The 26,264-nt window shown below is 52.5% G+C and overlaps 1 protein-coding gene and 1 long non-coding RNA gene across 6 annotated transcripts in view; both read left to right on the plus strand.

Moving 5' to 3' along the window:
• The first annotated feature begins 1,241 nt into the window (after positions 1–1,241).
• Positions 1,242–5,618, plus strand: LOC147352431 (uncharacterized). The gene is made up of 2 exons (XR_015146931.1): positions 1,242–2,269; positions 2,669–5,618. It is a non-coding gene; the product is annotated as an uncharacterized LOC147352431 (long non-coding RNA).
• Positions 5,619–13,852: 8,234 nt separating this feature from the next.
• Positions 13,853–26,264, plus strand: part of SEZ6 (seizure related 6 homolog) — a 48,300-nt gene continuing 35,888 nt past the window's right edge. For all 5 annotated transcript variants that reach the window (XM_086360008.1, XM_086360009.1, XM_086360007.1 and 2 more), the window contains exon 1: positions 13,853–14,078. In XM_086360008.1, coding sequence (XP_086216134.1) covers positions 14,024–14,078 — 55 coding nt within the window. In that variant the 5' untranslated portion in view covers positions 13,853–14,023. The remainder of the gene's footprint in view (positions 14,079–26,264) is intronic.

Below are 26,264 nucleotides of genomic sequence, written 5' to 3' on the forward strand. Positions count from 1 at the left end.
TGACAAAGGCCCATCTAGTCAAAGCTATGGTTTTTCCAGTAGTCATGTATGGACATGAGAGTTAGACCGTAAAGAAAGCTGAGCACCGAAGAATTGATTCTTTGGAACTGTGGTGTTGGAGAAGACTCTTGAGAGTCCCTTGGACAGCAAAGAGATCAAGCAAGTCAATCCTAAAGGAAATCAACGCTGACTATTCATTGGCAGGACTGATGCTAAAGCTGAAGCTCCGATAATACTCTGGCTACTTGATGGGAAGAGCTGATTCATTGGAAAAGACCCTAATGCTGGGAAAGATTGAAGGCAGGAGGAGAAGGGATGACAGAGGATGAGATGGTTAGATGGCATCACCGACTCAATGGACATGAGTTTGAGCAAACTCCAGGAGATAGTGAAGGACAGGGAAGCCTGGTGTGCTGCAACCCATGGGGTCTCAATGAGTTAGACACGACTGAGCGACTGAGCAACAACAAAGTGTCTTCATTTTGTCGAGATCAGATAAGAGACATGCCAAGAGGTTAAGAGACTTGCCCCGGATATTCTACTGAATGGGCTAGAATCTGAGCCCAAATCAGCTGACTCCAAAGTCACATCTCCCAACACCCTGCAGGCTGTCCAAGGCCCCACGTCTCACCACACAGATAGACTAATAGGGTGGGAGAGGGGAGGGGAGTAATGGACGAGGTGCAGGAAGGTGGCCAGCTGGCCTCTTGACCTTCTTATCTCCTCAGCACCCTCAACTCAGTACCTGGAGCATCAGGTGAAAGTTCAGGGAATAATTGCTAATTGTCAGAATTCCTGAGAGGCTCCTTTCCCTGGCAGGTTGGAGGAAAAGTAATGGGTTCATTTAACCAGACAGGATTCAAGCAGGGGGAGTGTGAGGGGCATCTCTGATGGTGTCTTTAGGATAGAGTGGCAGCTAAGGCTTAGGGACAGGAGTCTAATAGACCTGGGTTAAATCCAGGCTGCATCCATTACAAGCTGTCTTAACCAGAACAAGTTCTTTAACCTCTCTGAGTTTTGGTTTCCTCTTCTACAAAATGTAGAAATTGCTTCCTCTCTTTGGGCTGTTGCGGAGATTAAGAAGATGAGGTGTGTTAAGTTCTAAGCTTACCTCCCTGGGCATAAAGTAAGCACCCAGTAAATGGCTTTGTCTGATCTGGTGAGCTTTTTTGCTGCCCTGCTAGACAAACTCCGTCTCCAAGACCAAGAAGGGCAGTTGTCCTAATGCCTGAGGTAGGCAAGCTACCTCTGTGACTCCTGATTTGGGAGGCAGCCCAGAAAGGCTCCCAGGCTTGCTTTTTGCAGAGGGCAGCGGAAAATCGGAGCTGAAGCCAGCAAAATGAGGTTCCCAACAGCAGGGCTGAGTCAGCTCCTCCTGGGTTTGGGGGTTCAAGAGCCTTCTTCAAGGTCACACGACCTCCTAGTCCCCCTGTCCTCCATACGACTGCCCCCCTTGGCCTAAGCTCTCCAAGGACCCTGGGCACCTGTGTGCACGAGACACCAGCTGGGAAAGAGGAGTGCTTCAGTGAGCAGAGGAAGCTGGGCTCGGCCACGGGGAAATTAAAACCAGCTTGCCCAGTGCTGAGTTACCATGTCGCCCGAAATCAGATTGATTTCTTGGGCTTGTTGTGACGGCAGTGTTGCAATTGATTCGTCTAGATGGCAGGGAGTTTATCTATTTGGAGCTGTCTGTCATTGATCTGAATACGCTTCTAAAATAGCCCAAATACCTGGTGAGGGCAAGATCACCAGCAACCCCGGCTCAATATTAATTATAATAATGAACAGGCGTGAGGAGGGTGGCTTCATTGCCTGCCTTGCAGGGCTGGCCTCTGTGAAGTTTGGTGTTTAATATTCATTGTGGGTCAACCTGTACCAAGAGCTGGTGGACGCTCCTAAACTGAGAGAAGTCTACCTGGGTGGTGATGCCATTCTCCGCTTCCGTGGGACAGAGAAGGAACTGCTACTGCTGACACAGACAAGATTTAGGTTAGACCTCAAGAAGGACTTATTCAGGACCAAAAGTAGATGGATAGAACAAATCATTCACTTATTAGCCTAGACATGTTATTTCTGAGTCTCTTTCCTCCTCTGTAAAATGAGGATTATAATACTACTCAGAGCTGCTGCTCCTGCTGTTCTTGGGCAGAAAAAGAAGACAAAACAAAGCAAAATAAAGCTCAAGACCTCTTCTGGGCTGACGGTTCAAGGAGAAGCGAAGGGTCTTGCTCTGGGTAACAAAGCACCCACCCTTCTTGGCATTCACAGGGTGAGCATTCAGTCAATGGAGTTATTATTATAATAATTATTGATTCTGTGATATTTACTGAGCACGTGCTATTTGCCTAGCCCTGAGGGAAAACTAGGAAAGAAGCCATGCTCGCTTTGAGGAGACTCTGGGTTACTATGGGAGCCAGGACATCCCACTTGCTCAGGAGTAAGACAGACCCCTTTCTCTGGGAGACAGTTTAGAAGGTAGGCACAGGTGGACGTGAAGACCTCATGGTGTGGGTGCAGGTCCCAGGCAGCGTTACCCAGCAGAAGATGACTCTGCTAAAAATCATTCCACAAGAGCCCCTCCAGAATAACATTCTTGCAGGAAGAAGAGGCTCCTGCCCTCAAAAGATCTAACAGAAATCTGATTAGACTTTGTGGTTCTGGTCGGCAGGAAGCAAAGAATAACCAGCTGACTCTCATTGCCTCTGAAGACACCAGCTGAAACTGAAGCAAGAAACATGGAGGTCAGATCACCATAAGGACTTCCTGGCTGAGGTTTGGAAAGCCGTGAAGGAGACCGGGATGGAGAGACTCCTGCATCTGTCTGGGAGCCTGGTCTGCTGCCTTCCTTGTGACATTCCTGCTTCTGTTCCTACAAAGCTCTCCTCTCTCCTCTGGCTTGGCGGCTGGTGGAGACCCCCATGGCCAGCCTTAAGAGAAACATCAGAAGAAAGTTAATAGCGAATCGCTCTGGCGGATCTAATTGATTTTTTTCCTATTGGTTCCCTAATATAGGCAACACTGTTCCTGCCGCTTTTCTGGGCTGGAGATTATGTCATAAATAAAGAGATTTGCTCCCTATTTCCATGTGCTTATCTTTAATAAGTTAAGAACTCAACAAGCTTTAGGAGGACTTGAAATAAGCAAAGGATCCGGTGGTGGTTTCAGCTGTGGCAGCGGCAGCAGGAGCTTTATTTCAACAGAGGGGGAGGGGGATGGCTGAGGCAGGTGGGGCGGGGGAGGGAATTTGCATTCTTTGGGCAGCCTTGGGCCCAGGCTCAGTCGGAAGATGAGAGGGATGGGGTGGGCAGAGCTAGGGGAGAAAACTCCTGTCTGAAGATGTGCAAAACAGCTGGACAGGGCCCATGAGGCTGGGGTTAACATGAGAGTGCAGGTTCTAGAGCCAGGTAGCCTGGGCTGAAATCCTGGGCCCATTGTTGCTTACAAGCTGTGTGACCTTGAGCAGGTTACTTAGCCTCTCTGCTTCCTCATTTTAAAAATGGATAATAACATCTACCTCAAAGGTTCAACAACAGGCAAAATGCTTAGGCCAGAGCCTGCCGTGGGGTATATATATATGCAGACTTCATGTTAACCGGCACAGGATTATCAAGACAGTGTCTAACTCAGTTCACCTGAACTGCTGCTGAGCCTCTGCCTTGTATCAGGCCTTGGCGTGGGCTTCACAGAGTGTGAGACACAGTCCAGCCCTCACTTCCTGGAGGAGGAAATGGCAACCCACTCCAGTATCCTTGCCTGGAGAATCCCATGGACAGAGAAACCTGGCGGGCTGCAGTTCATGCGGTCGCAAAGAGTCGGACGCGACTGAGCGTGCACTGCACAGCCCAGCTGGGGACCCAGCCGCTGCGACGGGCATGAGCTGGGCGGCAGTCCTGAGGATCCACGTGGGGGAGCCCAAACAAGAAGTGCTGACCCCTTCCTGGGGAGGCGGCCCTGCTCTGCCCCTGTCTGAGGCTGACCTGCTCTCTGGCTCCAGACACCCTGCAGATTACTGGCACTCCCTTCAAGCTGGCAGTGAACAGAGACTGTGCAGCATACGCAGAACCACTCAAGGCTGAGCACAATCACCACCATGCACTTGCATTTCACAGGCGCCAGGCTTGCTCTCTCCCTGCCTCGTTTGGTCCTAAGCAATCCTATGAGATCAATACTATCATGAGTTCCCATTTCACAGTTTAAGGAAACTGTAAGACAATTAGCTTGAAAGCTTATAGCTGGTAAGGATCAGGATTTGAACCCAGATCCACTGACTTCTCTTGCTCTAAATACTGCCCTCTGTTCTTACACTGCATTTAGAGTCCAAACATTCATGACACACATATAATATGCAAACCCCAGGCTAACGGTTGAGAGGATAGAAAACTATAAAAAGCATTTATTGAGCACCTATTATGTGCCAAGCATTCCTACAGGTTATCTTATTGAATATTTCTAAGAAAGGTAAGTGGCGTTCCTTTTATACGCAAAGAAGTGGAAGCCCAGAGAGGATCAGAGACTTGCTCAAGGCAAGTTAAAGGCTGGGATGAATTCAACTCAGATCTGAATTTGAAGCCTGGTCACTATTCGGGATGCCCCCAGCCTCTTTTTTTTTAAACTAATTTATTTGGCTGCACCGGGTCTTAGTTGTGGCACACAGATCTTCAATCTTCTTTGCAGCCTGAGGGATCTTTAGTTGCAGCATGCTGGATCTTTAATTGTGACACGCAGAATCTTTAGTTGCAGCCTGGGAACTCTTATTTGCAACTTGTAGATCGTTTCCTGACCAGGGATCAAACTGGGGCCCCCTGTATTGGGAACATGGAGTCGTAGCCTCTAGAAAGTGAAAGTGTTAGTCACTCAGTCATGTCTGACTCTCTGAGACTCCATAGACTGTAGCCCACCAGGCTCCTCTGCCCATGGAATTCTCCAGGCAAGAATACTGGAGTGGGTAGCCTTTCCCTTCTCCAGGGGATCTTCCTGACCCAGGGGTCAAACCCATGTCTCTTACATTGCAAGTGGATTCTTTACTGTCTGAGCCACTAGGGAAGTCCTGGACCACCAGGGACATTTCCCCCTGCCAGCCTCTTGATGATCAGTCTCCCTTTCCAGAAGGCCTTGCTCTTGCAAACCACTAATATGATCTCGGGGGAGCCAGCAGGCCTGCCTAGTCCTTCCTGAGAAGTATCAGCAATTTCCCCCTCCTTGGCACCTTCACATCCTCTCTCCTTCCCTGATAAGATCAAGGCTCAAACATGGGCCAGGTCCTGGCAGCCCCTCTAGGCCAGTGGGGCTGAGAACAGAACCATGCTTCTACCTCACTTCCCAGTGATACATGGGGCCACCTCAGTGTTCCCAGGATGCTGCTTACCACATCCCATCACTGTCTACAGCCCATCTGGGTGGGATTAGATGAAGTTCTCCCTTCATGGGCAATTTCACAGGGGCTGTTTGTCAGTGTAGAAGCTTTTCAATGAGGGACAAAGTCAATAAGCTGGTTTTACCTCCCTGTGGATGGGCTAGAATAGAGTCCTCCTCCCTCCCATGGGTCTAGAATGGCCTTGTACTTTTTGCGTAGAAGCTGGTTTTCTTCTCAAGCCTCCGTTTTGCCTTCTCCCTGTCTCTTCCTGACCATTGTCTGGCCCTACAGACACTGTTGCTTTAAGGACTGGTGACCTCACAATTGGTTGCCATAGAGACCACTGTGATGTCACAAGCAGAGGACAAATAGTTCAAGGAGGAGTGAAGAGTGGGAGTGTGTGGCTGGAACTGAGGGACATTTGGGATTTCTGTCCTATTTTTTATTCCCAGAACAGGCAGTGTCTGGAACTGGATTCTGATATCTGAGGGAGACCTGACCAATTTTCCCTGTGTTCATCTGGGACAGAGATGCCTCAGAACCCAAAAGAAGGGTCAGTGAAAACAGAAACACTCCCCACCTTGGGGCTATGAGAAGTGGGCTACTTTTGTTGCTGAAAGGAATGAGGTTTGGTGCCAGGAAGAATTGTGTGGCTGGAAGATCTCCCTGGAGGGGTTGATGTTGCTTTGCCTTAGGAAGCTTGAACCATGGGAGACACTTAGCCTCCAGGGTGGTGACTGCCTGCTGAAGCACCTTGTACAGATGGACATGTTATGTCACAGTGTGATGAAACTAATTCTCCCCTCCCTGGGAGCTCCCTGAGGGCTCTGCCTCTCCAACAGGACACTGAGGTCCTGCCACGATAAATGGTCCCTCATTCAGTAAGCAAACGAGTGAGAGGGTGATGAATGAACTGGGTAGGAGATTGGAGGAAGGCTGAGTGACTGCGTGGACAGATGAACACATGGACAGATGGGCAGCCTGGAGGTCATGTACAGCAGCCCCCCCAAGCTTTGAAGTTCTATACCTGTCTGCCTCTCTAGCTGCATCCCACCCTACACTTCTTTTTTTAAAGTTATTCATTTATTTATTTGGCTACATCAAGTCTTAGTTGAGGTGCATGGGATCTTCATTGCATCATGCAGGATCTTCCATTGCCAAACATGGGCTTAGTTGCTCCGTGGCATTTGGGATCTTAGTTCTCCCACCAGGGATGAAACCCACGTTCCCTGCTTTGCAAGGTGGATTCTTAACCACTGGACCATCAAGGAAGTTCCCCACCCCATGCTTCTTGTTCTCTGTGATCCAGCCACACTAACCGTTTCTTAGTCCTGCCTACCACAGGAATTTGCACCTACTGTTACTTCTGCATGGAACATACTCGCCATTCCTATTTGATCGAATAACTCATACATGTCCCTTGGTTTTCTACTCAGTCAGTATCTCCTCAAGGAAGCCTTCCCTGATTAAGTCAGATCCCCACTGTGGGCCTCCACAGCCCTGGGAACCTCTCCTGAGTACCTGCCACACTGTAGCTTTGCATTTATTCAGGCGGTTCTGTGTAAGGTCTCCCGTTCTAGACAGAGAGCTCTGAGCACGCTGGGGCAGCTTCTGTTTTTACTCACCTTTGTATCCCCAGCATTTAGCACTGTGGACACTTAATATTTGTCTAAAGAATAAACTGATAAATAACCAGTCCTGCCCCACCTATTCCGAGAGGCCTACACTCCCCTGCACCAGAGGAGCCTGCAAAGGTGCACAGACATATATGCATTTCTGCTCTGCCATGGTAGTCTCTATATATTGGTTTGACCTACTAGGTAGCTACAAATCATTTAGTCTCCCAGAGCCTCAGTTTCCTCATCTGTACAACGGGGAAGTAACAGTGCCTATTTCATAGGCTTACTGTGAGAATGTAGTTAAATTCCGCAGCGCAGTGCCCAGTAATAGTAAATAATAAATGGTGCTGTTATTCTTATTTTCAAAGGTCAAGTACAGCCTACTGGATTTAGGGCTAACTGCTTAAAAATAATGAGAAGTATACCAAATTTCCATAAATCTGCTTTAAATGTATGTGGCTATTTTTTAAAGAGGAAATTTACCTAAAGCCCTTCTGTAAAACATGAATCAGCTATAAGTTTATCTTTTATGTAATTCTGAAGCTTCATGCCTGGTTTTGCTCAAAGGGGAAAACTCAATTATCCTCTCATATTATCTAAAGCAACCCCCTAATCTTATCTCAGGCCTTAAAAAAGGGTGAGGGGGCATGCCCCCGGCCACGCTTGGCCCAGGGTGAGTGCTGTCAGAGGCAAAGGCTGAGGTCAGTCTGACTGGGATAGTGGTTCATGCCTCACCCATCCTCCCCTCATCCCTGGCGGTGGGTGGAGATGGTCTTGGGATTCTATAGAGTAGAAGGGCTCTCCCCGACAAAAGGAGACCAATTTTTTGTCACTGGCACCTCCTCCTTGCTTTTCCTATACATAAATAGTTTCTACCTACTGCTGATCAAGATTCCAGTTAGGTCAAACCCTGTAAGAAGCAGTTGGGGCACTATAGCTGGCTCCACATAGGGAAGAGCTGAGATGCCTTTTTAAATATGTATATATATTTATTCATTTGACTGTGGCAGGTCTGAGTTGAGGCAAGTAGAATCTTCGTGCATCATGTGGGATCTTCCATTGCAGCGCTTGGAGTCTCCAGTGTGGTGCACAGGCTTAGTCGCCTCGTGGCATGGGGGATCTCAGTTCCCTAACCAGTGATGGAAACCACATCCCCTGCATTGCAAGGTGGATTCGTAACCACTGGACCACCAGGGAAATCTCCCCAAATGCCTTTGAGGGTCATCTCAGCCAGCCAGAGAAGCTTTGTTCCTCCCATCCCCACCCTCAGTTCACAGTAGCCCCCTGAGGCCCATCTGACAGCCCATATGATGTATTTGGGCTCCTTCCCCTTTCTCAGGAGCTCACTGCTCCCCCACCCCTGTGACTCATTCCCTCATCCCATGGTCGTCATCCTGGTACCAGATCTCCAGCCTGAGCCACACTACCATAAACCCAATGCCTCTGGACAGATGTATTTTATGTAAGTTCAAGCACTAGAAATATTGAGTTCAGAGCATTTTATTTCTAGAGCTCTCCATATTTCTCTGGGATTATCACCTGTCTTTGTTCCCTCCCTTTCTGGGTTATTATCTTTGGACCTTTTCCAAGCCAAGCTGCCTTGATTGCTTGGGGAGAAGAAGGCTGCCTGCATCCTCCAATGGGTCCTCTGGGTCTGGGGAGGGCAACCTTCAGGGACCCTTTCTTCTTCCTCCTGCATAACTCTGCAGGTGGCCGCACTGCCCAGGCAGCCTTGGCTTTTAGGAGTTGGCTTCACTGAGAGACTCTCCAAGTGCCAGGGAACATTGAGGGGGTGGTGGAAGTGAAAGCCTCATCCCCCAAGTTAGGGAGGGCTATGCTCAGGGTGAGCCTCAGGGTACAGAGGGGAGGGAGAAGGCCAGCTGTTCTCTTTTCTACGCAGTGCTAACCTAGCCTGACACCAAATTAATAGCATTCAAATGAGATGCAAAGCATTATGCAAATCTAGAAGAGAAGGCCACTCTCACCCAGGGCTTTTCGGCTGTTGGAAGGCCAGCACCTTGAGCCCTTTCTCAGAGGACCCTACAGACTTCTTTCAATTTCAACCCTCATCCCTTCTGCACCAGGCGATGTGAAGAATCTGATGAGACTGGCACGACCATGTCAAGGTCCTCTGATCCAAGGGCCACTTTGGTCTCACCTCCCAGGCACTTGAGTCCTCTTCCACTCTGAAATGATGCAGAGGCAGCCACAGAAGGTGGTATAACCTTCCTCTGGATGCAGAATGCCAGTTCCCCATTCAGTAGCAGTGTATGCAAAGTAGATGCAGGGAGTGGGGTGTTGCATCTATTTAACTGTCTATTAAAATGGCCCCACGCCCATCACCTCTGCATAAGCCCAGGCTTCCAAATTGCCAACCCCTGCTGCCTGCAAGCACCATGTGGTTCCTGCGCCTGGTAATTGCTGTAGTGTTTGTTGAGCTGTATTTGCATTTGATTGTCATTTAACTTTCCATCTTTCTCCTTCAATCAAACTGGGAACTGGGCTTCTGCAATTGATTATTCACTTTATTTTCAGCCCCTTGGTGGGTTTTTAGAGTTTCCTTCATTAGTGCCACAAACTTGAATCCTGGGACTTCAGTCACATGGAAGGGGAAAGCCTCCTCCCACCCATCCCAGGGTTCCTACGTGAAAATAATCTAGCCAGCATCATGGATCTTAAGTCCTACCCCAGCCTCTGTGCTTCAGCACCTGCCTCATTTCTGCCCAGCCAGTGGCATTAAACATTTATGGAGCTGAGGAGGATCAAAGACCTTGCCTGGGAGTGGTGGGCAGGCTGGAGGCCTCAGTCTAGAGATGGAAAGCAGCTCACATCAGACCCTTTTCTGCTGTCTCCACCCACCCGGGCTCTTGCTAGAGCTGATCTGGTCCTCCTCCCAGAGCAGGAGCAAATGCTGAGGAGTCAGGACTCCCATTTATGAGAGCAGGGCCCTCCTCCTGCCCCTAAATTCAAAGGGTTGATTTTGGATTCTCTGGGAAGCCTGGTTGGGGCTTCCCTAGTGGCTCAGTGGTAAAGAATCCGCCTGCCAATGCAGGAGATATGGATCTAATCCCTGGGTTGGGAAGATCCTCTGGAGAAGGAAATGGCAACCCACTCCACCATTCTTGCCTGGGAAATCCCATGGACAAAGGAACCTGGCGGTCTATAATCCATAGATTCTCAAAGAGTCGAACACAACTCAGCAACTGAGCAGGCATGTACAAAGGGAAGCTTGGTTGGAGCCATGGCATCCTAGACTGTTCCAGATGCTGCAGGGTCTTGGAAACCCCCCTGAGGAGTGGGTTGAGGTTAGCAGGCTGCCCTGTGCCCCAGGAGTCTCTGGACAGAGGCGGTAGCCCCTGCCCCTGCTTCCCTGAAACTTCAAAACCCCGTTGGCTCCACAAGATGTAGTTTTGGTTTGAAAGCTGTCTTGAAGACTAATTTTCTTCTTCTTTCACTCAGAAAGGAAGTGTCATCCAGGCACTTCAAAATAAGTCACCAATGTGCCCATGATGCCACAAACTGATGGGCTGTTTGGGAGTGGGGAAATGAGGCTGGCTTCTCCAGGGGGCTGTGCTGGATGTCTGGCACTCTCTGGCCAGAGGCTAGGAGGGTCCCTGAGGTTGGAAAGCCCCTCTCTAGTTCCCAGTCCTAATGCAGTGGCTGTAACTCAGATCCCTTCCCCCACCGTCTGAGTGAGCAGTGAACCCCTCAGTTCCTATCACTGGCCTTGGTCATTGAAAACCCACCTTAAGAATTCCAGATTCTCTGGTTTTGGTGTAAATATCTTTGTGATGGCATAACCCTTTGCAGTATTGTCACTAAGGATGTCCTATGACTCAGACGACCACAAAGCCTGGCCCCCACCTGCTCCATCTCTTCCTCCTGTGTCCCTACAGAGACTCCCTGCTCCACCAGAACCAGTCTTCTCACTGACCCCAGATCATCTTGCATTTCCCACCACCTTGAATTTGCATAAGTCACTCCATCCACTCTGGATGCCCTCCTTCCTCCTCTCCCCTGACTGAAACCTAAGGCATAATTAAGGCTAATTTCAGGGACTTCCCTGGTGGTTCAGTGGCTAAGACCCCATGCTCCCAATGCAGAGGGCTCCAGGCTTGATCGCTGGTCAGGGAACTAGATCCCACATGCTGCAACTAAAGATTCTGCATGCTGCAATGAAGATCAAAAATCCTGCTTATCTCAACTAAGACCCAGCAGAGTCAATAAATTTTTAAAAAACACTGCTTTAAAAATTATCAACCAAAAAAAGGCTGATTTCAGTCAACCCATCTCCTGTGTGAAGCTCTCAATGACCTCCCTTCACCCCCAAAAGCAATTGTCCCCTTCTCCATTATCTCACAGCATGAATTTAGCATCAATGATATGCCATAGGCATGCCATCATTTATTCACAAATATTTATTAAGCATCTATTATATGTGGGGCACCAGTAAGGTTGGGAGTGGAAGAGAGACATTTTCTGTGCCTTCACAGAGTTGACGACTAGTACAGAAAATAATTAAGCAAGCAATTACATAGACAAGGAGGTCCAAGACCCTCTGGGGTAACAATCAGGTGGGGGACACAAAGCCAAGTGGAGAAACAAGACCAGTAAAGGGAGCCTTGCAAGTCTCCCCAGGCTGCCACTTTGAAATGCATATACGATTTGAGCACATTGTAAATCTGTAGCATAGAGCTCAGTGTTCCCTAGGGCATCTTATTGTACTTAATTTGTGGGTGATGCTAAAATCTGGGCAGAGTGAGCCCCTTGAAGTGCATGAGATAGGTGTTGACAGAAACTCTGCTGCTTCCCAATTTGGTGCAATCTCTGCCTCAACCTAGCTAGGAGCCCATGGCAGAGAGGCCACATTGACCATCTTTAGAAGGAAGGGACAGACAACCTAGGTGCATATTTTCCCCATGATTCAGGACAAACCCATCCTCTGAGCTCAGGGCAGGGTGATGAATTCTGGGACTTGTAGTCTTTATTGGACCCCACCCCCCACCGCCCCCCACCAATGCCTCGGTTAGTTCAGGCAATAGAAACCATAATGTGACAGGTTCCTGAGCTCCTCCTTTTTGTGAGTATTGCCCAGCTTATCAAGGAGCCCAGCTTCCACCAGCCTCCAAATTCGCATGAATCATCCTGGCACATAAGGTTCATCCCTGGGTCATGATTCACCCTCCTCTGCCCAAGTTGCGTAGTTCAGAAGAGCCAAAGAATCAAGGAGGAGCTCAGAAATAACTTCAAGGAGGAATCTCTTGCCATTTGCCAGTATTTCCTCCGCTGAGCCACAAAACCTTCTACCTCCATCCTCTGTTGGCAGCTCTCTTCCTCCCTCCCCTCTGCATCTTCTTGCCTGGCTTCCTCTCCTTACCTCTGATTCTTTTGTCAAGTCCCCTCCCTTCTGCCATCCATCTGCTACTGCCCTCTTTTTTCTCAGCTTCTTGAAACGATTGTCCAGAAATCCTCTCCCAGTGATACCCCCAGATAATTCTACATGCCACCTGCCTGTTGCCTAGGCTTCTTTACAGCCATCAAGGTAGCTCCTCAGAGCCCACAGCAAGAGAATCTAGAGAGAATCTGAGAAGTAGAGCTGAAAAATTGTGAAAGTAGTAAGGACCAAAAGACTCTGAGAAATGAGCTCAGAGCGGAAGTCTTGCCACCTGCTTCCAGGATGAGATAAGGAAGGGCATTGGACAATGACTGGGGTCTGGAAGCTTTGGAGAGGAGCCAAGTTCATGTGCAAAGACCTAAACAGAAAGCTATTCTCCCTGGGAGCTGCAGGAAGTTCAGCCCTCTTCTTCCTCTACAAGGAGAATAACATCAGTCACCGGGTGATGTCCACTTGTCCATTGAGGCTCTTCCAGTGAGCTCATCCTTGGAGCCAGAAAAACCTCTGGATCTAAACATCTGCCTCAGGGATCTAATTGCCCTCTTTGCTGTTCTGTGACTCACTGGGGCTCCTCAGTCTAAGCAGAGCCCTCAAAGCTTGTTCTTTCTTGTCCTTGAATGGTACCACCTCCCTGGCTACCCCCCTGGCCTTCCTTCAAGTCTCTATCTAAAATAATCCTAGGGAAATGCCCTCACACTCCACCCGCCCCCCCACCATGCCTGTCTCATTTTCTCCACCAGTTCCAGGAACTTGGGCAAGGATAGATGTGAAGGGTCTGCTCTCACTGGCTAGCATTATGGCTTCTCTGGTCCTGTAGGGGGGCCAAGGCAGGGTCCTGGAGATTCAGGGCCACATGCGGACCCAGGATACTACCTTCACTTGCCCAGTTTGGCCAGGTTAGCTCCTGCCAAGTGTAGAATGTCTTCCCAGGACACGAGTACTACTGGCTTTTAACTATAATATCAGGATAATTAAGCTTTTCTGTGAGCACAGTTTGCTGCTGATGCAGCTGCCTGGAGCCCTGGCATTTATTGAGCGCAAAGTAATAATTTATTGTCCTTTGTATGCTCAAAAGCCATCTTCATTATGGGCTCAGGACGGAGCTGCCACAAGGGCACGAGGGCCTCGCCAGCTACCTCATACGCGAACGCCTTCCCAGGTCACCCTTGGCGCCCTCAGGTACCAGGATGGGGTGGGGAGAGATGATAACAGGGTGGCTCTCTCACGGAGACATCAGGTTAGAACCCCACCTCCTCGGTAGGCTGCTAATGAGGGAGAGGGCGGCAGACTTGGCTGGGCGTGGGCAGCGGGGAAGGGTTGGGGCCGTGTGCCCACGTTAGCAGGGAAGTCCTTCCTCAGAGCTGGAGGCGGCGCAGGGAGGCTGTCCTCCCGCCGCTGGGTCTTCTGCGCCTTTGCTTGAGACTTTACGGTAAGCCGCTCCTCCCGCGCCCCCGCCCCCAGCCCCGCGCGGCGATCCCCGGCGCCGACGCCAGGCGCTGGCCGTGGTGCTGATTCTGTCAGGCGCTGGCGGCGGCGGCGGCGGCCACGCTCCCTCTTCCCCGGTCGGACCCGGCTCTGTCCCCCGCGCCCGAGCCCAGCTGAGCTCCCAGCCCTCCCGTCGCAGCCCCGATCTGGGGCGCGGCCGCCACCGGCACCATGCGCCCGGCAGCCCTGCTGCTCCTGCCCTCGCTGCTGGCGCTCCTGGTTCACGGTAAGGAACCTCAGAGTCCGGCGGCAGGGGCAGGGTCCTGGGGGGTGGGAAGAGAGGATTGTCCCCGAGCTCAGCTCCGCGTATCTGGCTGTCCAGGTCTGGTACCGCGCTCCGCCGGTTGCTCTGCCCCCCGCGCCGGCCAAGCCGGGCGGGGCGCGGGCTCCGCGGGGCGGGAAGCTGCCGCTGCTCCCGCCATTCGCACCCGGCCGAGACCTCGCCTTTAATCATCTCTCCGGATCTAATGGGATTTCTCAGCTGCAATTCATCACGCCACCCCCTCCCCGCACACACTCACGCGTTCACCCGCGCGCTACCTCTCCACACTCCCCGGGCGTCTAGGAGCGTTGGGGCGCGCGTGCCGGGGGGAGGACGGCACAGGGCAGTGAGTCGGGACGGTCCCGCTGGCGGCCCGCAGTCCCGCCTCCCTTGTCGCCCGCCAAACTTCGTTCGACTTTGCCGCCGGTTCTGGGGCCTCTCACAGAGGAGGGACGGGGCCAGATGGCGGCGGGACCCGGAATTGGGACTTCGCCCACCTCTCTCCTCCTTGGCGCTGCCACGCAGAGGTCGGGATTTAGAGTACCATTCCAGGGAGAAACTCGAGGGGCCCGGGGACCCCTATCTGGCTCCTTGTTCTGCCCTGGGCTGCAACAGCTGAAATCTTGGGATAAAAACTCCGTCCTCTCCGGAGCCCTTTCCTTGCACCTTCCACCCTTGCACACTCCCAGAGCTCTTCCTCCCTCCCGGCCTGCCGTCCTGCTGCGACCCCCACCCACCCCATGGCCGCAGACTCATCGCGGGAGGACTGGCACCCCACCCTGAGGTCCTCCGTGCCCCGCTTGGAGTCAGGGCTCCAACTTCATCAGTCCTGGGTCGAGGGAAGCTTGGCCATGAAGTGGGCAGCGAGGGAATGTTAGGGAGACAATGAGGGGTTCTGTGCCTTGAGGAAGGAAGGTTTCCGAGTCTGTCTCCACGGAACCTGTCCTGGCTCAAACAAACACTCATCAAAACTGCGGGCACCCACCTCTTTCTTCCACTGCAGCCAGTCGGCTGGTGGGATCGCTGAAATCTTGCTTGGCATTGGGACCCACCATCCCTTAGGAGTGTGGTTAGTAGGGCATGATGCGGAGGAGGAAGAAGGTGGGAGTTTCTAACCTCATCATTCCATCTTCCCTGGCGTCGTTGGAGCTCAGCACAGTGGAGATGGGGCCAGATTGGCCCCCCGGGCCGCAGTTTTCTTTGCTCTGCGTCCTCAGAGACATGGAAGCCCCTCTCCGAGCCTCTAGCTCTAGTAGCACACAGCCAGGTATGCTCGCTCTGCTCCCTGGCTGCCCGTGCAGGGTTCTTTTGTGATTCCAGGAATTCAGTACTATGTGTTCCCATTGAGGGAGAGGGAAAAAGTCCTGGATGCCCTGCCGAGCTGGTGCAGGGAGAAAGGAGAGACGCTTACATCCTGGCCCAGCTATCGGAAAATGTCCCTGGGAGTTTGGGACGCATCTTGAGATTGGGCCACATTCTTGTGCTGGACAGCTCCCTTGGGGTGCAGAGCCTGTGTGTGCCTCCTAATCTGTAGTCTAAAGGCTCCCGTGAGGGTGTGTGGGGCTGCTGTGAATGTAATCAGGGCCCAGAGTGTTTGGAGTAGTAGGTCCAAGTGTCTCTGTGCTTCAGAAGGTCTGGATGTTGCATGAGGGCTCAGCAGTGAGTGGGTGTGAGGAGTGTGGAAGGCCGCTAGTGTGCGATGCAGCCTCTGCCAGAGAGTTCCCTGCAGGGCTAGAGTGAAACTGTGGGTCTCCAGGAGGATGGCTGGGGTGGCCGGGAGCCCGGCGGGGCCTCGCTGGGGTCATGGGTGTGAGCATGGAGAAGAATCAGTTCACTCTGTGGCCGAGAGTCTGTGTGTCTCCAGCCAGTGTCCCTCCCTAACCATCTGGACCTCTTCAGTGCCCAAGAGACTTCTCCCCAAGTGATATGTGGAATAGGGGTCTGCCTGCTTGGAAAGATCTTTGTTTATATCCACCCCCTCAAAGGAGAAGAGGAAGCAGCCCAGCAATGCCAGGCATGAGGAGAGAAGGCCTGGACCTGGGCCAGCCCTGGTGCACCTCTTCCTCCCAGCAGGGCTGCAAGGTCCCAGTCCTTGGGGTACTGAGTGGTCTCACTGAGAGACAATACACTGGGCCATCTCAGGACTCCTGGGGGCTTCAGCTATGAGAAGGAGGCCCCAAGCAGTAAGGGCCTCAGGCTGTGAGCATTTGCGGCCTGAGTGCTGCATCCCTCAGCCTCGTGGCCTCGAGAGGGGGGCCTCAGAGCTTTGCTCACGTTTAGGCAGAGAGACACAGATGCAGCCAGATGTGGCCCAGAAGTGGCGGGAGATGGGAGAGGTGGAGACCTGGGGGTGCACGGCAAGATGTTGCTGGGCCAAGCTCAACCCCATGAGCTCAGCTCCCTACTTCCTCTGCAGCCACAGGGGCACAGTCAGCATTAGGCTTGAGGGGCACCGTGAGCCACCGGTAATCCTCCCGCAGTTGGTAGCTGGAGATCCTGCCACGAGGGGGGAGGAATGCTGTTTGGGAGGGGCAGTGTGTGCCCAAGCCTGCTGTGTCAGTTTAATGATTTTTAATGAGCAATTACCTTTAGTCATTCTCCTAATTTCTGAATATCAATAAAGTTAATTAAACTCTGCATGTGTGAACGTGGCCTGGGGAGATGGTGAAGGTGGAAGCAGCAGAAACTGGGGTGAGACTTGGTTCTCCAGAGGCAGAGGCTCCCTCCACTGGCTGTGTGACCTTGGACCTGATGCTCCCCGTCTCTGAACTCTGATGGAGTGTTCGGTGGGAAGAGTGAGGGAGGGGACAGGAAGTAGGGGTCATTCATTGTGCCAAGAACTGGGGAACAGGGTCTGGAAGGTAAGAAGAGAAGGAAAATCTGGCCTCCAGGAGCCCTAGTGCTGAAGGGGTTAACAAACCAGGGCTGCCTTAACCTGAAATGGTAATTGCTGCTTCCTGCAGACTCTGTGGTAGGTGCTGGAGTCTCAAGGTACATTCCTGAGTCTGGGGGCTGAAGCCAAAGCTAGCGCCAAGCCCTTTTCCCTGTTGCCCAGCCTGGCACATTGTGAGAGTGCGGGGACAAGGCTCAGTGGGAGGCAGTCTAGACTGTACCCAGAGCCCCAGGGGTTGACATGGCAGCCAGGAGACTCCCCTGGGCTTCTGAGGAGACTGGAGGGCCCAGAGACTGCTGTCGACTGGAGGGAAAGTCTGGGTTGGCTTTTTACCCCTCACAGGCCCAAGCTCATCAAGCTCGGCAGGCCCTGGCGGCGGTCCCAGCTTCCTCAGCAGGGTGGCAGCTTAAAATGCCTTGGGGACACCATGGGGCGCTAATGGGGATCGAGGAGACACAGGGACTGGGTTTAATTAGAAACTGGGCTTAATTAGAGCTTCTGTACCTCTCCCACCAATGGTTGTCTGAATGGTGGGCGGCACGTTAAAAATCCTGCTTCTTTAAAACCCTGCCTTCACCCCGGCCCTACCCAGGTGCCCAGCTTCCCTTCCCCTCCTTGTCCCCACTTCTCCAGGCCCCGTTTGCCAGGCTAGGCTCAGTTCAGGGATGCTGCGCCCCAACCTGGGCAGAGCTGTCAGAGCTGGGTACCCCAGCCCCCAAATAAGAAAGAGGGTGTGGAAAAGGGCCTATAGGCAGGGGTTACTTTAGCGAAGGAACCTCTCACTTCAGGTGGTTAAGACCCTCAGGCTACCTGTCTGGCCTCAGGCATGCCTCTGTCCTCTGTAGGTCTCCACCTTCTGGAACGTTCAATTTAAGGGTGCACCACATTGGTGGTTGCCAAGCCTGAAAGCACATTAGGGCAGATTTCTGGGTCTTCAGCTTACTGGCCTGCTCTCAGGGAGGAAGAACCAGGCTCCGTATGTAAGTGGCTGGGGGAGTGGTGTTGAGGAGACAATGCTACCAGCCAGAGTCAGCAGCTGGGAGGTGGGGAGCAGACACTCGGAGGTCTCCAAGGCCCCTTTCAGACTAATTCCAGCAGGAAGCCAACTTACCCAGCCAAGATGATCAGTTCCCGGAACTAGCCATGTTCTCATCAGCTTCTGGGCTCTTGCTGTCCCTTCTGCCTGAAATTCTTTTCCGCTCCTAGGCCAACCTGGCTCACTCTACCTCATGCTTCAGGTCCCAGCTTAGTTGGCCCTTCAGTTCTTCAGCATATATTTATGGGGCATCTACTCTACGGTTTCTCAGATCCTCAGCCTGAGCCGGGGCATTCTTCTGGGCTCCCACCACCCCTGGCTTTCCCCCATCAAGTTGCCCACCTTGTGGGGTCACGAGCTCCTAGCGCCTGATGTCCCTTTCCAGGAGCAAGACTGAACACAGGAAGGAAGGCGCCAAGTCTGTTCTGCTCAGACCCTCCATTTCAGGACAGTTCTAGAATTCTTCTTTGGAAGAAGTTTAGGGTCAGCTGCCTGTTCAGAAAGATGAGTTGGGTGCATGGCAGCTGGGACTGAAGCTGAGTTTGCGTAGCAAGCACACTATTTTTACATAGATTGTATGTTAGGATTTTTTCCCTTTCCTAACGGTTGGCCAATTATCCCAACTGTAAATTATAGCCTTGACTTAGTTTTTTCCTTCCACAAATTAAGCTGTCACGCCATCAGCCTGAGGTGGCTTGGGGGTGGGGTTCTGATGGCCATTCTAAGAAGGCTAAAGCCTCTCTCCAGCTGCCCTGGTACCACCACTGCTCCGGTCCCCAGGGGCACTTGGCGGACATTAAATACCCATTGAATAAACTCCCGACCTGGACAGGTAGGCAATGGCAGAGTTAAGCCCAGAGCCTAGACTTCTTGATTCCTTCCCATAGCATGTACCCACCACTTCTGCTGCCTGGGAGGGGTGCCCTGCATGAACTTAAGAACTGAGATAAGGGAGGGACAACCCCATGTCATCTGTCTTTATCACTTCCTCTTCCATCTCATCTTCAGACACCCTCTCAGAGCTTGGCAGGACCAATATGAAACCTTGGGAGCTGCTCTGAGCCTTTCACGCCCTTAAATGAAAAGGTGGAGGTGAAGGAGTCCTCCCGAACCACAACAATTCATGTCCATGAAGCTTCCACAGCTCCTAAAAGAGCCATCCCTTGGAAACATCCATCCATAGGGGTTCATTCATTCATCCATCTCACAAACATCTTTTTGGGGTATGAGGCCTGTCTCAGTACCCTCAGGAGCCAAGTCTTTCATTTTTAAGCCTTTTCTATTTAATAAAACCAGAGACTAGTTATCTCCACTTTATAGATAGGAAAACTGAGTTTCAGAGATTAAGTTACTTACCCTGAGCTTAAAGCCAGTAAGTAATAAAATGACTCGAAAGTGCCTCCCCATTTTGCAAAATCTGGCTGCAGCCAGCACTGTGCCTACTCCCCCACCCTAAGGCAAATCTTCAGTACAAACAGATGAGAACCCAGGAGAGTATCACTATCCTATTAATAGTAGTAGCAACAATAATAGCAAGTATTTATTAGTTACCAACTAATGTGCCAGGCACTGTACTAAGTGCTTTATATATTAAACATTAGCTCATTTAGTCCCATATCATCTCTGTGAGGTAGAAGCTGTTATCTGCATTTTATAAGCCAAGTTCAAGGCCATGTTCAGACAGACCCAAGATATAAATGGCCCCTGACTTTCTTCTAGCACGTTTCTGGTGATGACAGTGGCTTATTTTCCTGACATCTACCCTCAGTCCTTACTGCTGCAGATTAGGGATATTTTATCTGGCTCAGTCCTTGGAGGGCAGAAGAACAAAACACCCTTTCTGACACTTGGAGGTCAGGATAGAGCACAGGACTGGGGGTCAAGTGAACCCTGAAGTCTTGGATATTTTATCTGGCTCAGTCCTTGGAGGGCAGAAGAACAAAACACCCTTTCTGACACTTGGAGGTCAGGATAGAGCACAGGACTGGGGGTCAAGTGAACCCTGAAGTCTTGGCCCAGAGACCAGTGACCTTGGATAACTCTTACTCTCTGATCTTTTAGGAGACTTAGTGAATGAGAATACCAGTCACTCCTGTCCTGAAGCTGGGCTGCCCCACCTAGCCGGTACCCCCACTGCTGCTGAGGTTCAGCCCCTGGTGGGGAAGGCCCGAACTTGCCTTGAATCTCAGCTCTTGGACAGGACTGGGCACCAAGCCTGCCCCAGCTTCCCTCCACCTGCCCACCTGCCACCGGGCTGCCAGCCCTTGGAGGCGAGGATCGATGCCGCAGCGCCGGCAGTGTTGTTGGCCATTGATTGTTGAGATTTCTCGGCGGGCTCTGGAGTAAACAAACCTGCCACTTCTCTAACAACAATCCGGGTCTCAGGCTGCAGAGTCTGCAGCCTGGCTGGCAGGCAGGCTGGTGGAAAGGAGCCAGGGATGGGGGGTGGGGGTGGGGGTGGGGTGGGGTCCTGGCTGGGCCCAGCAGTGACAAGGGGCTCTGCCAGGAGATGAGAAGGAATGAGTGGGTGGGAAAGGGGCAATGGAGAGACAGAGAGAGAGTGAACCCTAGACCCTGTACATGCCTTGTTCAGTCCAACCTCTCCATTTTCCCTTAGCCATTTTCCCATACCTGGAATGCTATACCTGGAACCTTCTATTTGTTTCAGTTCAACCATTCCCTCTTTATCTGATCATCCAGCCCCCAGGGTTCTCTCTCTTCTCTCAACACTACCCCACATCAGGAACTTAGCCTATCCATCCTTCACCCACCCATCCCCTCTCCATGCAACACCTCTCTATTTTCAGCACCTATCAGGTGCTTTAATAGGCAGGAATACAACATAATCCCTGCCCTTAATCTCCACAAGCTCAGCTGCGACTGCCTCACCACCTACACTACAGACTCTCTGATTTTAATTGAATGCGATACAAATAAGTTGCTAAACAGCATCCAACCACTCACCTTCAAAAGGACAAGAGATTCCTAGCCAGGGACCCTTCTGAGCCTCAGTTTCTTACCTGCAGTGAGAGGGCTCATCTTTTTGGTCTTTGAGGGCCCCAGCAAGACTCTGGGATCTCTGGGCCAGGCTTGCTTGGTGCCCTCCATCACAACTCTTCCCATCTCTGCTGGGTCTGAGGGTCCCTTTAACCCCCCAAGAAGGCAGAGCAGATACAGGGTCCCTCCTGCCACCAAAAAGTTATGACCAACCTAGATAGCATATTCAAAAGCAGAGACATTACTTTGCCAACAAAGGCCCGTCTAGTCAAGGCTACGGTTTTTCCAGTAGTCATGTATGGATGTGAGAGTTGGACTATAAAGAAAGTTGAGCACCAAAGAATTGATGCTTTCAAACTGTGGTTTTGGAGAAGACTCTTGAGAGTCCCTCCTCAAGGAGATCCATCCAGTCCATCCTAAAGGAAATCAGTCCTGAATATTCACTGGAAGGACTGATGCTGAAACTCCAATACTTTGGCCACCTGATGTGAAGAACTGACTCATTTGAAAAGATCCTGATGCTGGGAAAGATTGAAGGTGGAAGGTGGGAGGAGAAGGGGATGACAGAGGATGAGATGGTTGAATGGCGTCACTGACTCAATGGACATAAGTTTGAGCAAACTCTGGGAGTTGGTGATGGATAGGGAGGCCTGGTGTGCTGCAGTCCATGGGGTTGCAAAGAGTCAGACACAACTGAGCTGAAGTGAACCGAACCTGCCACTGAACCACAAGTGTTGCAGAATAATCCAAGGTGGGGGTCTCTCCCTTCCCGCAGTGAAGTCCCCAGGAGCCCAGTTGGACTCCTGCACCCTGGCAAAAACCTCAGCATCTCCCCCAGTCACCCACTCCTCCCCTCCCACTGACTCCTCTCTCTACCCTCAGGACTCTCCTTCCAGCTGGTCATGGGCTGCAAGGGCAGAACTGCAGGGCCCCTGTGAAAAGTGCCTGAACCACATAGCAGCCCCCAACAGATGTTCATTTGCATGCTGTTTTACCCCGCTTTGCATTCTGTCTCCTTATTAAAGGCACAGAAGCAGACCCAGCCCCTCCCACTCCCAGCCCCTATCCCTCCTCCCCTCCCCCCACCCACAGCTTCTCCCTCCCTCCCTGCAGCCCAGCAGCTGAGCATCAGCTCCTTTGTCCCCCAAGCGGCCACCTGCTGAGCGTCTGGCCCCGGTCCCACCAGCCAGCAGGTGCCTAGGGAGCCCCAGAGCCTGTAAGGGGGGATACTGCACCGTGTGGAGAGCCAAGTTGTGCCTCAGCGGGGAGGGGGTGGCCCCAAAGGAAGAACATGACTAGAAGGATGCTGGTCAGAGGGCCAGGACTCCCGGGGTTTAAACCTGATACTGGCTCTTACTAGCTAGGTGCTGCTGCTGTGTGTGCTCAGTCGCTCAGTCATGTCCAGCTGTTTTGTGACCCCATCGACTGTAGCCCTCCAGGCTCCTCTGTCCATTGGATTTCCCAGGCAAGCATACTAGAGGGGGGTAGCCATTCCTTTCTCCAGAGGATCTTCCCTATCCAGGGATTGAACTCAGGTCTCCTGCATAGCAGGCAGATTCTTTACTGGCTGAGCCACCAGGGAAGCCCTTACTACCTAGGTGACTTGGGGCAAATCATGTCACTCCCCTGTGTCTCAGTTTCCTCAGGAATTCATGGCACCTGTCCCACCTCTTTCAAAAAACAGCATCCAGATCAAAGAAAATCAGAGGAGTTGGTGACAGGGAAGAAACTGGAAGCCCTGCTTAAGAGGAGCATATGCCTATAGCCGGAGCTGTCCAGCACCAGGAGGGGCTGATTTCCAGGTAGTCACTGGAGGGGCAGATCAGAAAGCGGAGGAGTCTAGGGCTGGCCTATAAGTTAGGGGTGGGCAGTGAGCACAAGCTGGCCCAGGCCTGACTAGGAAGCTGAAACTAGCCATTGGGGGTAGGGTGCTTCTAAGGGCCTTCACCCTGGCTTGCTGCTCTGATGGACATTCTGAGATATCATTTATATCCAGCAAGGGGATGTGCTAGTGATTTAAAACATCTGCTCAGGCAGCTGGCAGGCTCCCTCCTGTTGTGAGGTCCTATTTTCTGGCTGGTTAGAGGAAGTAGGGGAGAGGGATTCACTTTCTTTTGAGGACAGAAGAGCCCCTGGCATCTCCAGGGAAAGGTGTAAGGGACCAAACAAGGCTAGTCTGATGGAGGTCACCAGTGCATCTGCTTGTCCAGCCTCCCCTTGTCCGCCTTCCTTCACTGCCCACTCCATTCTTCCCACCTTCTGACAGAGTTCTAGCCTTGATCTTTTGGGTCCAGCCATCTCCCGCTCATCCCCCTACCCTACCTGCCAGTCTAGGCCTGCTGTTCAGGTCGGGTGCTGCCCTGAGCCTAGTGTGTTTCACTTGTATTCCTGATGCTACCCCTGGTGTTCCCGGGTCCTTCACTGCCCTCGGCCTCAAGCAGAAGAGACTGGCAGGGACACGGGGAGAGGATTTAGCCTTCTCAACTCAAGGCGTACACACACTCCACCTGGCAGGGTCCTTGGAAGAAGTCAGAGCAAGGTTGGGGCAAGAGAGGAGACAGAGGGATTAGGGGCCGCACAGCTGAGTCCATCTGGTGTTCTCAGGGGGTCTGGAGGAGAAGAAGCCCCAGATTTGCAGGTAGCCATGTCTGTATACATCTTGCCCTGGCTGGTCCATTTAACCCTGGGTGTCTGTGTCCATATGTCCCTGCATGTCTGTGCACTCCTGTCCCCATACCCTGGGACTCTGTGGCCCTGGGTGCAGGAACTGCAGGTCTCAGCTCTGCTGGTCTCTCCTCTCCCCAGAGCCCATTCCACTCTCTTCCTCCCCAATCTTGGGCTCCACTGACCCCTCAAGGAGACTTGAGCTGCTGCTGCTATTTTTAGCAGCTCTGTACCCCTCCCCTCCCCCACTCGGGCTTGCTGGGGGAAGTGGGGAGGACAAGCTGAGCCTGGGGAGCCTCAGAGTCCCATGGAAACAAGGGGAGACTGGGATGGTCCACAGGTACAGGGGCCATGCCCTGGGGAAGCTTAGGCCCCATGCCACCAGGAGAAGGTCCCAGGCTGCCCTTTCTCTGCCCCCTCCAAGCCTCTAAGTGCAGATCCCAGGCCTCCAGGGACTCTTCCACAGGACATTTAGAAGTAAGGCAGGACTCTCAGAGTTTCCCCCATAGAAGCTGGAAGGGCAGAATGGGGTTCAAAGTGGCAGGAAGTCAAGGGAGAGAGCATACCTGGATGAGATTACCCTACCCACATGCACACACACACACACCCCCACGGTCTTCTGGTGCTGGAGATGAGGAGACCGGGGCCCAGTAACAACCAGAGGAAATGGGCAAGTCAACAGAGCATAGTCACCTGCCCTGCCAGGCCCCCTCTGCCTCTACCACTGCCCACCATGAGGCTCCATCAATTCTGCACTTGGGCACTGAGAGTAAAGGGGCTCTCCACCCACTCACCCACCCACCCACAGAACCTAGAAGAAACCAGGAAGGAAGTACTACATGGAAAGCCAAAGCAGGCCCAGAGAGAGCAAGAAAAGCCCAAGGTCACACAGCCTGTCAGTGGCAAAGTTACCTCCCACGCTGGCGACGGCTCTGACGAGGCCTCACCAGGCTCCTGCAGGGGAGAGAGACCCCTCCTCAGTATTGAGGATCAGGGCAGCTGGGGGTCTAGGCTCAGCCAATTCCCTCAACCCATCTCCTCCCAGATATAGCTGACAGAATCAGCCACAGGGCAAAGGTCACAAGGTCACTTGGATCCTTGGTACACAGAGTGAGCCTCATCCTCTGACTAAAGGCCACAGAACGTTGGGGCTACCAGGCTCAGAGGTGGGCACAGGACCTGGGAGCCACCTAAGTACGGCCAGTTTTTGAACTTCAGAGGGGGTTGGGAAGGGGCAGCAACCCAGAGATGCTGATCTAGGACCCAGGGTGGTACCCGATCTCGGGTCCTGGTGCCTTGCTGGGCTCAGCGGCTGGGAGGGATTCTCCTTGACCAGTGTCTGAACTTGGGCAGGGGGCAGAGGATGGAGGGGATGGCCATTCCTCCTTAGAACAACCCTCCTGTTCCCTAACTCCACCACTGGGCTGGTACCAGCTCCAAGGAGAATGTCTTTCTGCCTTCACAGCCTTCCTCATCCCAGCTGACATTTTCAAGGTTTCCAGTCAGAGAAATATAATCCCTGCTGTCACTGAGGAGGTGGTGGGAGCTGTTGGTGCTGGGGGAGGGCTGACCTGAACACCCAGCTTGGGGCCATGTCCCTCCTCTGCCCTGGCCAGTGTTCCTGCCAGTGGGCATGATGGAGTGGAGTTCGGCAGACTGATCAGCTTTCTGGTGGTGAGGGAGGTGATGCCCAAGGATGCCCAGTGTTCCTCCTCCTTCTTCCAGCCTGCCCCAGGGATGGCCATCAGTCCTGCTGCCCCCCAAGCCCAGCCCTTAGTTCTCTCCCAATCCCCCACCTCAGGCCCCCAACTCCCGTGCCTCCTGCCAAGCACCAGGGACTGTGAGCCGGCAGGATTAGGACCCCCAGGTCCCCGGGGGCAGCGGGCAGGCAGGAGGGAGAACACAGGGCCGCAGGGGAAGGTGTAGAGCACAGCAGGTGACGCTGTAGCAGAGGCCTCATTAATCACCTCTCCAGCCCCCAGCTCTGCAGTGGCGAGACCATATTAGATTTTAAATTGGAAAGCGGCGAACGTGGCAGTTAGCTGGGAGCTCCCTGTACCCTGAGCCCCTGGTCACAGCCTTACGGGAGGGAGGAGGCTGTGGGGAGGAGAGGGCAGGAGCCCAGAGCCCTGTCCCTTCTCCCCGCCACACACCCAGAGCCTGGGGAGCTGTCCCGGCCACAGGGCTCTAGGAAGGGTCAAGGCGAGGTCCAAAAAGGTGGCAGAGTGAGAAGGAGGGAGCCCAGCTGCCTTTGGGAGAAAGGCATCACTTCTGGGGGGCAGAGCTGCCCAGACTTGAGGACCGTGAGGCCGGGTTCTAGGGTATGGCATCCACAGGCAAGGACAAGTGGAAACGACTTATGTTAGTGTGTCTGGAACTACACATGCGCGTGCGTGCAGGCACATACACTCAGGTGTACACATAGGCCCACATAATCACATGTGAAGCAGCAACTCTGCAGTAAAAACTTAAGCCCAGGCTGTGGAGCAGGAAGACCTAGTTCAAGCCCCTTATTTGCTAATTCCCTCCCATGTGAACTAGGATGAATCACTTTGCCTCT

The sequence above is a fragment of the Bos grunniens genome, chromosome 19, assembly GCF_055505025.1.
Source record: "Bos grunniens cultivar Pamir isolate PY7600 chromosome 19, Bosgru_T2T1.0, whole genome shotgun sequence".
NCBI lineage: Eukaryota > Metazoa > Chordata > Mammalia > Artiodactyla > Bovidae > Bos > Bos grunniens.